We start from the raw sequence: 15827 nt of genomic DNA on the forward strand, positions 1-15827 counted from the left end.
GTACATGCCCCTGATCACCAAAAGCAATGCGGTACTCGCTGGGCACTATTTCCCATTTTATGGAAAGGATAAACGAGAGGCACATTTCTTAAGAACAGATTTTACTGGCGCTCAAGCAAGTTTTGTATGTACAAAAAATTACAGAAGGTATGCAAACGTTAACTATTTAATCCTGGCCAAAGCTGCAGCTCTCCTCTCCGTATTTTGAAAGAGGGCCCGTATTAAGCTTTTCACTTCATTGGTGGAAAACTCGACAGCGAGTGGCCCTTTACCATCGGCCCACCTGCAAGATTAAAGAAACAACATATTAAAGGGAATCGGCACTCACTCAAGACAGGATTGGGTAACTGTTAGAACAAGAGGTCATAGTCTAAACTTGTTTAGATAATGTAAGGAAGTTTTTGTTTACTGAGAAGATGGAAGAGGTTAATACAATAAGGGAATTCAAACATACATGAGACAGGTATAAAGATATGGGGAGGAGGTTTAATTGCACCTCCCCCAACACATTAATAAGGTTTTGGTAGCAGTATAAACTGCTTTGTGTGCCCACTATGTAGGAGGTGAGAGTAGGTTCTCACCCTATTGAGAGCGTGCCTTGACGTGGCAGGTGAGCTTAATTATGCTTTGGCCAATTCATATAACCCAAACCTCTCATTTATATTATGTTTATATATTTGTTGCCAACGTTATTAGGGTGAGAAGCGCAGACAGTTTTTGTTTTTTGTATAAAGATATTTAAGACAAGTTCGAAGAATGATTAAGACCAGAGTCTTGGATCAGGTTAAATGGACAAATTAGATGAGCTGAATGGTCCTATCTGCCGTCTTCTATGTTTCCGCCGTTCTAAACCTGCATTGTGGCTCTCTAAGATCTTATTTAGAACGCACTGCGGTCAAGGATGGTATTAAACACAAAACAAGGCAAGGAAAAAAATACCATCTTTGGGGGCTGAGTAGGAGAGAGAACCTAAATAAAAGAAATGGGTCCACATTTAATCCATTGGGTTATACAAATGTTCTACTCAGTGAGTGAAACACTTCCATTTATTGGCACCAAAATTTTTCCCCATATACAATTTTAAGCTACATTGGCATTGTCGCCAATTAATGTTCAGTAGGCAGTGTGATAAGGACTTTTAAGTTTTATACAGTGAATAAAACCAGGATTAAGTTATAACATTTTAACAGGATGCACTTCATGGAATGGATTCAATGAAAACATATTAATACTTCCCTTTAAAGTGAGAGACAGTACAGAATACTAAATGGTATTACAACGATGGGCAATTTGTTGAAAGAGCAATTATTAACTGTGGGGCAAGCATTGAAAATCACTATGGTGATTACCCCACATTTGGCACTTTGTGCCATATAAATAAACAACAGAGAATATGAAATTATAGATTTTGGGCTGAATAATGTGACTGCTTATTCTGGAGTATGGTAAAGAGAGGTAAGAGAAACTCACCGATCCACAATCTCCTGCAGACTGGCCTGCAAGATAATCATAAGCTCTTTAAATTTCATCCACTTCTGGACATAAAGCGGAACCTCCTCCTGGTACTTTTTGTTCTTGCTTTCTTCAGGCAGGGGTGTGAATACCAGGGGGCCTTCCTCAATCATCGTACGGCAAAGTGTATATAGCCTTTCTCCATCCTCGGTGGAAATATCCTTCCAGAAAACAAAATCGGTTAAATGAAGAGTAATTCCTAAGTGATCAACAAAAGATACATATCCAAAATAATTTAATATACTACCTCTAAAGCCGCAATTTTGCTGATCATTTCTGCGATGGCCGTGTTCAGTAAGGTGCCCATGGCTTTGCAGTATATCGCTAGAGGAAGAACATCCTGCCAAACCTTCCCCAGGCAACTCAGCTGGTGTATAACCTTAAAAAGAAAGTCAGTTTAACGCTGCACGGCCTCACATAAAAATAACGCTATTCGTTAATCCGTGAGTAATGTGGCATGAATGTTAACATACATCATGTGTTTCGCTTGGCGGATCCGACAAGCTGAAAATGCAGGTAAACACAGACAGTTTGTAATACAGATCAGACAAGAGTGGCCCTCCGGAGCACCCCTTAAATCAGTGACTTCGGCTATAATGAGTTAATGGTTACGTGTGGGAAACGCTTCTCGTTCTCACGTTTACTCTTTTCATTTAAATCTCTAACATCTCTGTAACAGTCACATCTTTCACGATAACATCTTGCCTGACACTAAGCGATAGGCGGCCATCTCTTACCTGTCTAATGGCCTTGTGGGCTGCTGTGTAGTTCTCTTCATCTTCCATATTACAGAATTTTTTTGCACTCGATAACCTTTCAAGCAGATCTCCTTTCTGTGAACGCATTTGGGCGAGGAACACCTCGGTGCCTGTTACCAATCAAAATAATGTACTTTAGTATGGTGCACATGCCAAATTACAGCAATTCGTATACATATGGTTTATGCAAGTAAAGTAAGTAATAGGAGTCCAAAAAATGCATGTTAACCTAAAACTATGTTTGCAATAATAAGATACATATTCTAAGCACATTTCATGTACTGTGTTTTTCATACTGAATAATGTACGTTTCTCAAGTCTAACCAGGAAACAGATCACGGGATTACCGAGTCTTCTGAATCCAGGAACCATGTCAACGAAAGTGGCAGCTCCGTCACTAAGAGGGGAGGGGAAGTGGTAGCGAAACTGGTGGCCCAGTGTGAGCAGATGGTGTGCAATATACATGCAGTTGTTGTGGTGGATAGCGGACAGCTGGGGAAGCTTCTGCAGGTTCTCTCTACAAAGCAAAAATATTTTACCAGTTAAGAATTTAGGTATAACGAATAACGTATACAAAGTACACAAGCGGTGTTTTTACCAGAGCGACCAGTGGAATATCACAATAAACAGATTTATTATTAGGAAAACCACTTTTCAAATATGGTTTTATAAAAAAAATTGTAAAAAAATAAATAAATAAAAAACACAATTGGTGAGTCAATGAAACTATGTATCCGTGTACCTATTAAATGATGTGATGATATAAGGATCAGAATATATCTGTACAGCTTTAACATATCATTTCAGAAGGATTTTCCTATAGTAGTATATTATGAATAGTAGCTTCCTTTTTTGCACCCAACTACATCAATTGTCTATTCCCAGGAAATATTGTAAAATGCTCCTAGTTCTCTCACTCTACGGTATTCATGCACTAACCGTTTCCTGTCTAGACTACTGTAACTCATTGCATACCTGTCTTCTGGTTTCCTATATCTCTGATCAACAATACGTCCTCAACTCCACCAGACCATCACCTACCCCTACACTAAACTCAATATCCTCAAGTAGTGGATTAACTTCAAAACCATTCCTTGCAGGGCCCCTCACCACGTATCCCTATCCATCATTCCATCTCTGATAAGACGCCATTCACCTGTACCTTCTCTACATCACATGCACTGCGGTCAGCTACCGTCCCATCTCGACTAAAGAGTTTTATCCTCCATGCTCCATATCTCTTGGACTCCCTATCATCACACATTTCAACATCAAACCATTGAAATGGCTTTTTGCAGCACTACAGTAACATTCAAACATTGTATGTTAGGAACACTTGCAAAATGCACTTCATCCTCTCGATTTGCCCCTCTACAGGGCAGGAACCTCCTTTCCTCATCTATACTTACCTATTTTACCCCAATAACAATGTCTGTAAGGCTACTTGTACTATTACACCTATTGTACGGTCTCCTTTAGCATACATATATTCAGCAATATTGGAGCACTCTGAAACTCCAAGCGAATGGGACTAATGTAATACAAACTACTAAAATGATCAACATGAGATGTGAATTTCATGGCGATGCAGAAAACACTCACTTGTGATACGTTGGCACAACATCATAGAACAGATGGAAAATGTTTCTGACAGTGTAGAATAGCTGGATGGCGCTGAAAGGAAGGAAATATGGCATAAAGAGAGAAAATAAAAACACACAAAAACTGCAGGTGTGAACCCAAACAAAATAACACACAGCGATTGCTTTTTTTTTTTTTCTCTCTCTCCTCTCCCTTCTATGGATTCACCTATTGTATTTACTAAGATATCATTATGGTATATTTGCTATACCGCGTGTATCATATCAGAATGCTAACATACGTTTATCTTTGTCCATGAAGAAGAATCATTTAATCTGAGACCTTTTTTTTCTTCTAGATTGATAAATAAAATGCATCACCTCTGAATAAAGACCACATCATTCTACTTGAGCTTAGTTAATAGGGATATGAGTTGGCTATGATTCAGTTTTAACCAAAAGCACTGAACTCTTCATTGTAGGCTCGAGTCCCCCTACTAACCAGGGCCTGTTGCTGGCTGTAGCTTCAGAAAGGGTCTGGTAGGCGAGCGTCATTAACTTCTCGACAGACTCGCTAATCCGGCAGCTTGGCAGGGAGAAGGAGTGTTGGCTCAGCTTAACCTCGTTCTCCAAAGCCGGGGCTTCTGGGACACGGTTCCTCTGCCCTTTCACCTTCTCCGCATCTTTAGGGCTCCTGAGCTTTGGCAAGGACACCTTGGAGTCTGGAGTGATCTATGAATTAAGGGGAAAGTTTCTCAGCTCAAACTTTCTTATGCTTTTAGAATGTGTATCCTCATTGAAAGGGAAACATCTGCCATGTTCTTCTATTACTAGTATCACATGAAAAATGTTTTTTCGGTGTAAAACAATTCTAGTTTTTTTACATTATATGTTTTCCGACAGCAGCATATTAGTCTCACTTATGCGCCTTTGCACCAAAATGACTTTTTTGTTATATAATCCCATGTCTGCTTCGGTCCATCATAAAGAAGTAGATGCATTGAAACAAGAGCCTCAGAAGAAAACCCCACAGTTCACCAGATCAATTTTGGTGTTCGTTGAATTTACTTTTAATTAACAAAGCTGTCTTCATAACGAGCTGTTAAAGGCTTTAAATTGGTCAAGATTCCTTAAAAAAAGTAAAGTAGAGCCAGATGCTCAAAAGCTGAGCTCATCTAGTAAGATAAATGATGGATGTCTGATCGACAAGATGCCTGTAACACATGTTCATCTTCATACCTCCATGTGCCTGAAATTCCTGAGTTCCAGAAAAAGTCTGGTTAATTATTAAAAAAAAAAAAAAAAATTAATGGGAGGTTCTGTTAAATTACCAGGACTTGTTTTAGTGAATAAACCAAAGAGGAAAAGCAAGGGAGCACAGCCTACCTTTTCTGGCATTTAAGGGTCAAAGGTCTTACTTTTGTCTACAGTTGAATCTGAGAACCAGATAACTTAACGTGCATGTCTAACAGTACTGACGTTTGGCCCTTCTGGTGAAACGTACGTCCAGACAGCTTAAAAAACCCCAAAGATGTTCCTAGCCCTTTACCACCTGACGTGCTTTTGCGTCACCAACCTTTATGGTATTATGTATTTCTGAGGTCATCAGATTTCTGGCCGTTACTATCACATCCTGGCACTTCTTGCTGGCGAAGTGAGCATTGACATTTCGGGCATATTTCAGGAGCTCTGTGGCATCTCCCTTCAGATACTTCATACCCTTAAGGGCGTTTTCAAACTCCTCTGTGGACTTAATGACCTGGTTGGGAAAACAAGACATACGGCTATTACCCAGTGCCAAAGGAGAGCAGGCCGGACTCCGATCCTCTAGTAAAAGCATTTCATATACAATGAAGAAACTTGACAGAAGCTATACAAAAACCTATGCATTAAGACAGAAAAATAAGACAGAAGAACAAGAAGAGGCAAGAAGAAGCAGACATGCGGAAAAAGGAGACAGGGACATGGAACCGGTTGTCAGAGAAGGTAGAGACATTGAGACATTTTGTTTGTTTTTCCCCCTCCGGTAGCGTCATATTATATTCAGGTCTTTTCTTTTTTTCTTTCATTAAGATCTAAAGTTTGGGTGGGTCGTCTTATAGTCAAAGTCATCTTATAATTGAGCAAACGTGGTACTATGCACACTTATTAACCTCTCATGTGTTTTTTTTTTTTAAAGATTGGGGAGGTAAAAAACCCCATCTAGGTACTACTTTCCCACTTTTAGTGATCCAAGGGGTTTAGGGGTGAAAAAAAGTAGATAGTATTTTACCGAATCCTAACTTTTTTATTTTTTTTTTTTTTAGGTAGGTAGCACCGTAAATCACATTAACGAATACCACTTGCTTTGTGACTGCAATCTAAGACACCCGGTACCAGTGTGTCCACATATCTCAAACGGATCTACCATCAGCACAAACAGTGCTGACCTCTCTATCTTATTAATACTAGTCAAGCAGTTCAGCTTTCACTCGTTATATATGTAAAGACATGCGCAAACAGCAGCCAGTGCTAAACAGTGCTGTGAGCTCGAACTACTAATTTCTTGGGAACCAAATTCTGCCACCAGAAGCACAAAATAACATTCCACACGGCGTCACGTCAAACATGCCTATAGATTAGTATTTTATGACATGTAAGGGTACATCTTAAAAACATATCCGAAGTGACAATTGCACCATGAGGCTACCAGAAAACGTATAAAGCTCAGATATCTTACTATACAACCTGTTTAGTTCATCCCTATTACATTTTGCACCCAGTTCCAAAACAAGTTGGACATACTTAAAAGATAAAATAAACCGGGACAGTCAGGAGCACGATCTACGCACAAGGGAGATAACGTTTATGCACGGAAGTCATTCTTCATCATTTAAAAAGCTGTCGGCATAGCCGTGTTCTGTACTCTCTTCTTATTAAGTTGCAGTAAGTTGCGGCTCCTCTAGAACATGTTTTGTAAGGAACGAGATGATCGGAAGTCTCGGTACCTCGTCATACTGCTCGAGTTTGCTGCTGTTGGTCGGGATAGAATAGACCAAACAGTCTTTGATGACCGACTCCGAGATCTCCTCCCAGATCATATCCCCGAGAACCTCAGCTAAGATCAACTTGACCGATCCTTCACCTCGCTGGTAGTTTTCGAGCGGCACATCTGTTAAGAAGTAAAACCCATAACCAACACGTAACTTCACAGATGTCTGATCAGAAAAATGTGATTTGTGAATAAAAGACACTTTACACGGCCCCGCATTTCCCAGGAAAGAAAAAACTGCCTCACATAAAAAGAAAAGGACCTTCATGTCACTATTGAGTTATACCTCAATACCTCCACCAGAGGGCAGAATATTCTTTCCTATAAAGATAAATATTTATTTCTTTAATAAGTATCCTTGTAACAACGCTAGACTGTAGCTTATATAATATATAATATAAACGGCTCTAGCCAAAACCCAACTGCCTAGTATTGACATTAAGTCAGCTATGCCTAATTTTATACGCTTAGATTAAAAACCTTTTCCCTCGTCTCAGATAAAATGTCTTCTCCGTACCCAGTAAGTGCTTGTAAAGTAATTCTAGAACAAGTTGCAACTTCAGGAACACCGCTGCCGGAGACGGATGCTCCAGATCTGTTTCCATGGTTTCAAAACGCAAGATGACTCCTTGTGGTTGCGTGTCCACCTGGGCATGTAGGGCCGGGTACGTTACCAGGGGTTTAAGGATGTAATTGAGCAGTAACTGGCCTGGGAAAGAGAAGGTAAATTAATAGAACAGCAGATGGATTCTGGGATATAAACATCATCTCCCACACTTCATAAGCTAATATTAAATTAAAAGACAAATCCAAATTTTAAATAATGAGTACATACATAATATCACAATTTACCAATATTTTGTAAAATTCTGTAACACATATTTAGGTACGAACTAAAAGTTACATTTATATATCTTTATTAGAGAGAGGGGTGGATTAATGGAACAGCCTCCCAGCAGAAGTAGTAGAGGCTAATTACAGTGAGGGAATTTAAACATGCATGGCATAGGAATGGTTTTATCTGGCATAAAACGTTGGTATGTTTACATAAATTGAACCCCAACGTTGTTTGTATCAAAGACACCCTGCAGATTTATCCCCTCAAAAATAAAACAATCAGGTCCTTACTGAAGAATTTCAGCTTCGTGTTGAGCTCACCGAGGATAGCCAAGGACTGCAGGACAGAAGCCAGCAAAGGAACAGACGTGGACTCCTCGCTTGAGGGCGAAGTCCAGAGATGGAGCTCGGTTTGCAAAACCATCTCCAGACCGGTGTTTTCTGAGAAGTCGCAGGGTACGAGGTGGCGGTTAGTTTACAAGAGCAGAACAGAACATACATTCTCAACTGTCAATGCCCACCCATACGGCAACCCAGTCCCGCTAAGCCCTTTTTGGTGTCCCAAAAAAATGCGATAAAACAATTTCCGCTACTTTGTCTGTGCCCTGATCAAAATTATTGAAAAAAAGAAATGCCCATGTTTGCTTAATTTCAGACGTGATAGTTCCTCTTTGCCACCCTGTAAATAAATGGCGGGTACAACACAAGTAAAGTCTTCCATTTGGCTAGTAACGAGAGGCAGGTACCTTTGGACGGCGGGAGCTTCCATACAGCCAACTTCTGCCACTCTTCCCCCAGGTGGTAGAGCATGTTCTGTTTCTGCACGGTCAGCTCGATACCGAGAGCTTTCAACATCGGGAGCTCAAATCCCTTCCGGGACTTCAACACTTTAAAGCTGCTCTGGGCCTGGAAATGGATGCATTTACCATTACACAATTATATATATATATATATATATATATATATATATATATATATATATATATATATATATATATATATATATATATATATATATATATATATATACACACACCATTATACAATTTACTTATATACCATTATACAATTTATACATATACTATACCCAAAAGAGAAATTAATAGGTTACAACAAAAAAGCTGGCGGCGGGGTCAGGTCCAACGCTTACTTCAGTCTAACTTGTCAAGAGTTGAGGAGGCCAAAAAAGCTTAAACCTCTCTTTGGCTACAGTATTTTTTAATCACTTTCCTTATGAGGAAGGCAAGTCCAGTTTGATGTCTGGTTTAGCGCCTGTCACATCACCCTCCTCTAGTCACAGGCACATACAAACACGTCCAACAATCCATTACAGTGCGTTATATCTACCTTATATACAAACATTGAAATCATGAAAACAGTTATATCTTATCTTCTATGTATTTGTTTTTATTCAATACGTATACATCTATAATGAAACTTTTTTTTTTTTAAACAAAACACGGTGTTTCTGTAAGAATCCCTTTGGTTTGTACTTAAGCCCCATCACCGACTAACTGCTGATGGAGAAGATGTTAAAAGCAATTCCTCAATCATCCAAAATAAGAAAAAAAAATAAAAAGTACTTTATGAACATAAGTCAGAAAGCTTTACAACTTTCACTGGACAGATTTTTGATTTGCCTTACTTACTGGTCACACGCTAGACTGAAGAAGAAAAAAAAAAAAGACTCCGGATCCTACAGTGCTTGTTCATGAAGGTTTATTTGTAACAAGTAACATCACAAAGATAAAAGGTAGCAGGAACCACAACATTTTATCCTTGCTGTGTCACCCGCAGTAAGTTTCTTCGGGTCTCTGTATTTACACCGGTTGGTTCGGCCGTCTCACTCGCATCGCTGACTGGTATCGTTTACAATGTTCTGACTTATGCCGATACAGCAAATGAATGTGAATAAAAAGAATTACCTTTTCAAGATGTTGGGCTGCAGTGATGTAGTTTCTTTCAGCCAAAGCACAATTATATTGGTCAATAGCGCTGTCAAACTGAAGACAGAATATTCAATATTATATATATACACATAATTTAGTCTAATATATAATATTTATAAATATCTATTTGTCTGATTTTAAGATGATACTGGCGGGACGGCGGAAGCATGTAATTTCAGTTTGAGAAAGTAGTGACGTGAGCGGCATACTTACATACAGGCAGACAAATAGCCCCATTCATTCACGAGTCATTCATTCACGAGTTATTCATTCACGAGTCATTCATTCACTCTTAAGCAATATGCTTATACACACTATACCTATATGTAGGGGAAATATTGCACAATGAGTAGATCATGAAAACACCAGAAGAAAAATATATTTTTGATAAGCAGAGAATATAAACTACGGGGCATATGTAGCTACAAGTTTAAAAATATCACTGTATTACTTTGCTTTAAGAATGCTTTTATACAGTATTTTGTGTACATTTCTCATAAGTGACATTTAGCGAAAAATAAGGAGCGATCACAGGCTGATTTTCAATATTCTCTAGAGATCATGTTCTACAAAATCTGAATTTTAAACTTTGAACTGATAAAGCTTAAGGAGCTTGCCAGGGAAAAAAATATCAGACTGGGTCTCATGTAGAAGCCATAGTTCTGGCACAAAGAGGTAAAAGCAGAGCGCTCCGTAACAATATTCCACGGGCTGCTGCGATGATCGCACCACTCATCACTTTTCACCAGGATTGTTCTTTATACACACCCCGAGTTGTATGCTCGTGGCAATGCTAATGGAGACCTTTCCTCCACAGACTTTAATAAGGCACGATATTCCTTATCCGAAAGCAATAAGGAGTCCGAGTGAAAATATACAACCGTGTAAACTATTATTTGACTTGTTTTTATCTTGAAAACAGAGCGAGTTCCCTTTTATAGTGATGTCAGGGTAGAGATTGGTGTTTGGCAGCTCATTCTCCTACAGGCTATTATTAAAGTGCAACCTGTATACATTAGCAGATCAAACGAGAACTGGACGGCGAATGGTTTTCATCTGAATATTTAAACAGCCGGTATAAGAACCATTACTACTAAATGCGATACGTTGGCGATCTTTGCCGGAAGGTTAATGTTCAGTTGTATGCCGACAGTTTCAGAGCGCCATATACATCAACGCCCTCTAGACTGTAAGCTTGTTTGAGCAGGGCCCTCCTCACCTGTTGTCTCTGTTAGTCAATTTGTTATGTTACATGCTACTTGTTACGTCCTGTCTACCCATTGTACAGCGCTATGGAATTTGATGGCGCTATATAAAACAATAAATGCACTCACCTCTTGCAGCTGACTCAGAACACTTAGAATAACATTGTTTTTCTCAAGCTGCTGTTTCAATTCAGTGAATTCGCTGATTGCAACTTGAAGGTCACTTTGTACCTAGATTTAAATAAACATAAAATAAATGTAAAATTAATTTAAATATTTGATATAACAAAAACACACTTATATATGACCATGAACACATATTATCTCTTAAAAATCTATACATGAAATGTGCTTATCTTTACTTGCTCCTGCTTCAATTCACTTTTTCCAGGTCACTCCAGCAATCCTATACACTTTAATGCATATGATAGCTGACAGGTCCCTTACATTTTTGAGGGGTCCCTTGTGTAAATGTCTGTATGTTCTGTAAGCCCCCCCCATGAATCTGTCTCTTTGCTGGGACCCGGTTATTTTCGGTGCCGTGGCTTGTTTAACGAGACAAGAATCGGCAGGACACAGAGTAGGAGGATAGCTGCAGCTTTTAAAGAACACTTGTTAAAGTATTCACAAAGTACCGTATTTGCGGTTTTAAGACGACCCTGATTATAAGACGACCCCCCAAAATCTAAATATTAATTTAGGAAAAAAACAAAAAATATTTTCATATTTAATAAAAGCTATGATTGAGAAAAATATACCGTATTGGCTCGGATATAGGCCGCCCCCTAAAAGTTTGGTGCTTTTTTAAAGAAAACGTTTTTTTCTTTAAAAAAGCACCAAAAAAACATGCTGCCACTCTGTCCCCCCCCCCCCCCCGAGATATGCTGCCACTGTCCTCCCCTCCTGCCCGAGATATGCTGCCACTGTCCTCCCTCCCCGAGATATGCTGCCACTGTCCTCCTCCCTGCCCGAGATATGCTGTCACTGTCCTCCTCACTTACCGGAGCAGACTCCCGGGTGTCTTGCGGGTCCGGCGGGGGACATCTACGCAATACGCGTATACAACTTCCGGTGCCGGCAACACACCCGGAAGTCTGCTCCGGTAAGTCGGGGGGGGCAGAGGTAAAACGCATCGTGCGGACGGTCCGCACGATGCACTTAGACAACCTCCCGTGCCGGCACCCCCCCCCGTGGGAAGTGCTGGCAGGGGAGGCTGTCTGAGCGTATCGGGGATTAGGGTGCAGGTCCCCTGCACCGCTGCGGGGGATCTGTATCCAAACCCCGCTGCCTGCCCGGCGCCTGGGACTCCATGTCCCGGGCGTCCGTCGCTAGACCCCGAATATAGGCCGCACCCCCACTTTAAAAACTTAAAGTGGGGGAAAAAAGTGCGGCCTATATTCGAGCCAATACGGTATATTTTTTTTATTTCCTTTTATTTGCCAACCTGCCCCCCCCAGTTATGCACATCTGCCCCCAGGGTTGCCACTCTGCCCCAGAAATGCCTTATAGTTATACCCCCTATTTGCCACTCTGCCCCATGATGTGGCATATCATGGGGCAGAGTGGCATATAGGGGGTTAAAAGGCATTTTTGGAGGTTTATATATATATATATATATATATATATATATATATATATAACTGCTAACAGCAACCACACTCCTATCAAGCCAAGGCAGCCAGTAAATGCTGGACCCTGGGGATGATAGGAGTCTGAGTACAGCCTCCCTATGCCATGCTACCACCACCACCCCCCTTACACATCCATACTAACACACACTCATTCACAAACATTTAAATACTCATTCATTCCATTAATCACACATACTTGCTCAATGCTCAAAAACCCTCCCCCACCCCCTTACCTGAACTGCAGATCTCTCACTCGAAGACTGCTGCAGGGGCCCAGCTGTGCGAGCAACTTCTCTGGCCCCGCCCCCAGAGGAAGGAGGGGGAGGCAGAGTTATGTGACACTCTTCTAGCTTCCTGTTCTCCTGCTGCTCGCGACCAAAGCCCGGTAAACAGCATGGCCCCAGTGGGCATTTTCAGGTCTGATTATAAGACGACCTCGATTATAAGACGAGGGGTATTTTTCAGAGCATTTGCTCTGAAAAAAACCTTGTCTTATAATAGAGCAAATACGGTACTTGAATATACATTCTTCTTTGGTGAGGCTGTCAGGGATAGTAGGCATAGATAGCAAGGATCTTCGCCCCAGCCATGAGTTATACACTTTTTGTTTTGCCGTGACACACCACGGTGGGTTAAATGTTTCTTTTGTCCACTACTTTATTAAGGGAAACACTTTGAACGGAGCTATTTCCGTGACTGCTACCTCTTACCTCATTCTCTATTCTTGACTTTAGGACATCCACATCGCCGACAAGTCCGTGCACCTGTCTCACTAGATCTTCAGCGCTTTGCATGCTGGGAAGGAACTCGTCATACTTTTTATTGATCAGATCACACACCTCGCCCTGCGGAGAGAAAGTGATCTTCAGGTTTCTTTACAGGACGCAAATCCATGTCATATAAAGTTAAAGAAGCAGTGTGCAGGTCTTTCCACCTTTCATCCAACAGCAAATACTTTCTTCATACTCTTACACTTGGATGGGTTAAGTACTGTAATCCATCATTTATGAGGCTTTTTGGGGCAACACAGGGGCCCTCTAAAGCGGTCCTGAGATGATTCAATCCTAAAGCCTTTCACAAACACAGATACAATTCAGTTCACTAGCAGAAGTGGATCTGGTCAGCTACATATTTTTATAAAATATAAATGGGGATTTCTTGACAAGTCCGTTACCAATAAACTTCAATTTAGGATTAAGGGTTTTTTGTCTCTGGTTCAAATCCACTCGGAGATTTGGAAGTAAGAACGTGCGTCCCTCCTCATAGTGAGTCAGCAGCAGGCACGACATTTCTTCGGCAGTCTGGATACCTAGCTGTAGACCAGTAAGTGTCCAGAATACATTTAAAACATAAAATGTAATATATAGTTCTACTCGTTTTTGACTTGACTTCTTCAGGGGTAAATCAATCACGCATCTTCAAATAAAACTAATCTTTCATTTGAACTTGCTTGCTTGGATTTGCCCCTGAAGGAGAGAGACAAAAAATCCAGCAGGCAGTGAAAATGCTGACCCTTACACATTTAGGTTTAAATGTCGCTTGTCAGTGTGTTTTCAGCTTGTAATAAATATTTTATATCTTCATTTTTACTTTATACACTATAGGGGCTCTTTTGTTATGTTTTCTTTGATATTGACAGTTATTGAAGTATCACAAAATCCTGTTTACTTGGAAAGCAAAAATATTTAACAGCTTCCACAGGTAGCTCTATAAAGAACAGAGAAAGATCTCTTACCAAAATGTTGAAAACTAAGGAAAAAAATGGGAGAAAAAGTAGTAAACACATCTTAATGTTATACGCTTTATATATTCGGTGCTGATAAATAACTTCAATTAATGTGAATATGGTTTAATATTAAATCTTGAAATAATTTAATCTTTAGCAGGCACACTTGAATACCCTTTGTCATGAAGGGGTTAACCATGTTACTGTACAGAGAGCTGCAGCACTGAAGAAAGATGTGTTTTATGTCGAATCGTCTTTAACTGCAGACCAGGGGGTAATACATGAAAATAAAAACATGATTAGGGGGGAAAAAAGCCGGCTACTAAACTTTTTGGATGGCTCCTGAACCCGAACCAAATTGGCCGATCCCTGGTTTAAAACATTATCGTTTGGATTACAGAACCCATGTGACTTAAATAAATAATCGTTAATATTACGCGTCGGTCTTGTGTAAGTCACGTGATGTGGTAATCATACACGACAAAATAAATGTAAAAACCTGGGATTAGATATTTATAAGAATTGATTTTGATGCAAATTTCCAACGGTGATCCTGTCACCACGGCAACCAATGATATGTTACTACTGACTGTATCGTATTTTGAATACGTATTTCAGCGCTTAGTCCCACTTCATTAATCCTAGCTCTTTTATTCTTTTTTTTCACAGCAATGTAAGCATTCCATGCTAAAACACATCCAAAAATTATCACTTGATTCTTTAAAAAAGGGACAGGTGGGGATTGCCCAGTTGGGGTCTGATGTGGGACCCCACCATACGCATGTGCAGAAAGCGCTCACATTTGCTTAATTTTCCTTGCTACTGATTGGCTGTTTCAAGCAGCCAATCAGATCAGCAAGAAAGCTGGAGGACACCGGAACTAAAGGAAACATTGTTTTACTTTAATAAGTGCACATGTGCATTATTTTGTGGGATATCGGAAGTCACAAAGTGTCTTGTATATGTTTGTATGTTACCCATAAAGTATCCTTTATTTACAAAGTGAAAGTGAGCAAGCGAATAACAACACATAATATTAATAAAGAAGGTATGCCCAGATTTATTCTTTATCCTCAGATTGTACAGCACTGCAGTCTATGATGGCGCTATACAAGTCCATAAATAATCATTATTACAGGTTCTATCATCACAGGCAGCAGAGCTGGGATTATTTGACAGATACAGTTTATTTACCTCAGTGACATCGCCGGGACACGTGACTAAAGAGCTTCTAGCACTTCATTAAATAGTTTAATACGAATTGGATATAAGGCGGCCCGAGCATGTCTGCGTTGAACTCAATGGCCATTTGTGGGATAAACACATAGCAGATGGCCGCTGGAATGTCTCACCTTCACTTCTTCCACCTTCCGGGACAGGCGACTAATTTTGGTTCCCAAATCCTCCTTTTCCAAGCGGCCAGAATGGGCCAACACCTCCGTGACGAACGACGCCATCCTCGCTCACCCGGTTCCCGGTGCTGACGGGGCCGATTTCAAATCGTCACTGGCGGGGATTCAGCTTTACGAAAAGGGCACGCTGGGGAAAGTAGTTCGGCGGGTAACAGAAATGTAAGGGGACGGGAAAAGCTGAACTAC

The 15827-nt window shown here is 40.3% G+C and overlaps 1 protein-coding gene across 2 annotated transcripts; it reads right to left on the reverse strand.

Annotated features, from left to right (window-relative positions):
- Positions 1 to 162: 162 nt before the first annotated feature.
- ZW10 (zw10 kinetochore protein) lies at positions 163 to 15686 on the reverse strand. 2 transcript variants are annotated; one of them, XM_089487963.1, is made up of 16 exons: positions 15582 to 15686; positions 13214 to 13348; positions 11002 to 11103; positions 9644 to 9721; positions 8465 to 8624; positions 8010 to 8159; positions 7399 to 7590; positions 6838 to 7001; positions 5427 to 5609; positions 4353 to 4582; positions 3873 to 3944; positions 2618 to 2787; positions 2250 to 2380; positions 1760 to 1891; positions 1471 to 1673; positions 163 to 283 (listed from the first exon to the last, which is right to left on the reverse strand). In XM_089487963.1, exons 1-16 carry the CDS (start codon positions 15684 to 15686, stop codon positions 163 to 165), a joined length of 2328 nt encoding a protein of 775 aa, XP_089344089.1. The 2 variants fall into 2 exon arrangements, with proteins under 2 accessions (XP_089344089.1, XP_089344090.1); XM_089487964.1 differs by having other exon boundaries at positions 6838 to 6974; positions 7381 to 7590.
- Positions 15687 to 15827: the final 141 nt, after the last annotated feature.

This window comes from Sceloporus occidentalis, unplaced genomic scaffold (genome assembly GCF_023333645.1).
Source record: "Sceloporus occidentalis isolate IW3139 unplaced genomic scaffold, rSceOcc1.0.p SCAF_35, whole genome shotgun sequence".
Taxonomy (NCBI): Eukaryota; Metazoa; Chordata; class Lepidosauria; order Squamata; family Phrynosomatidae; genus Sceloporus; species Sceloporus occidentalis.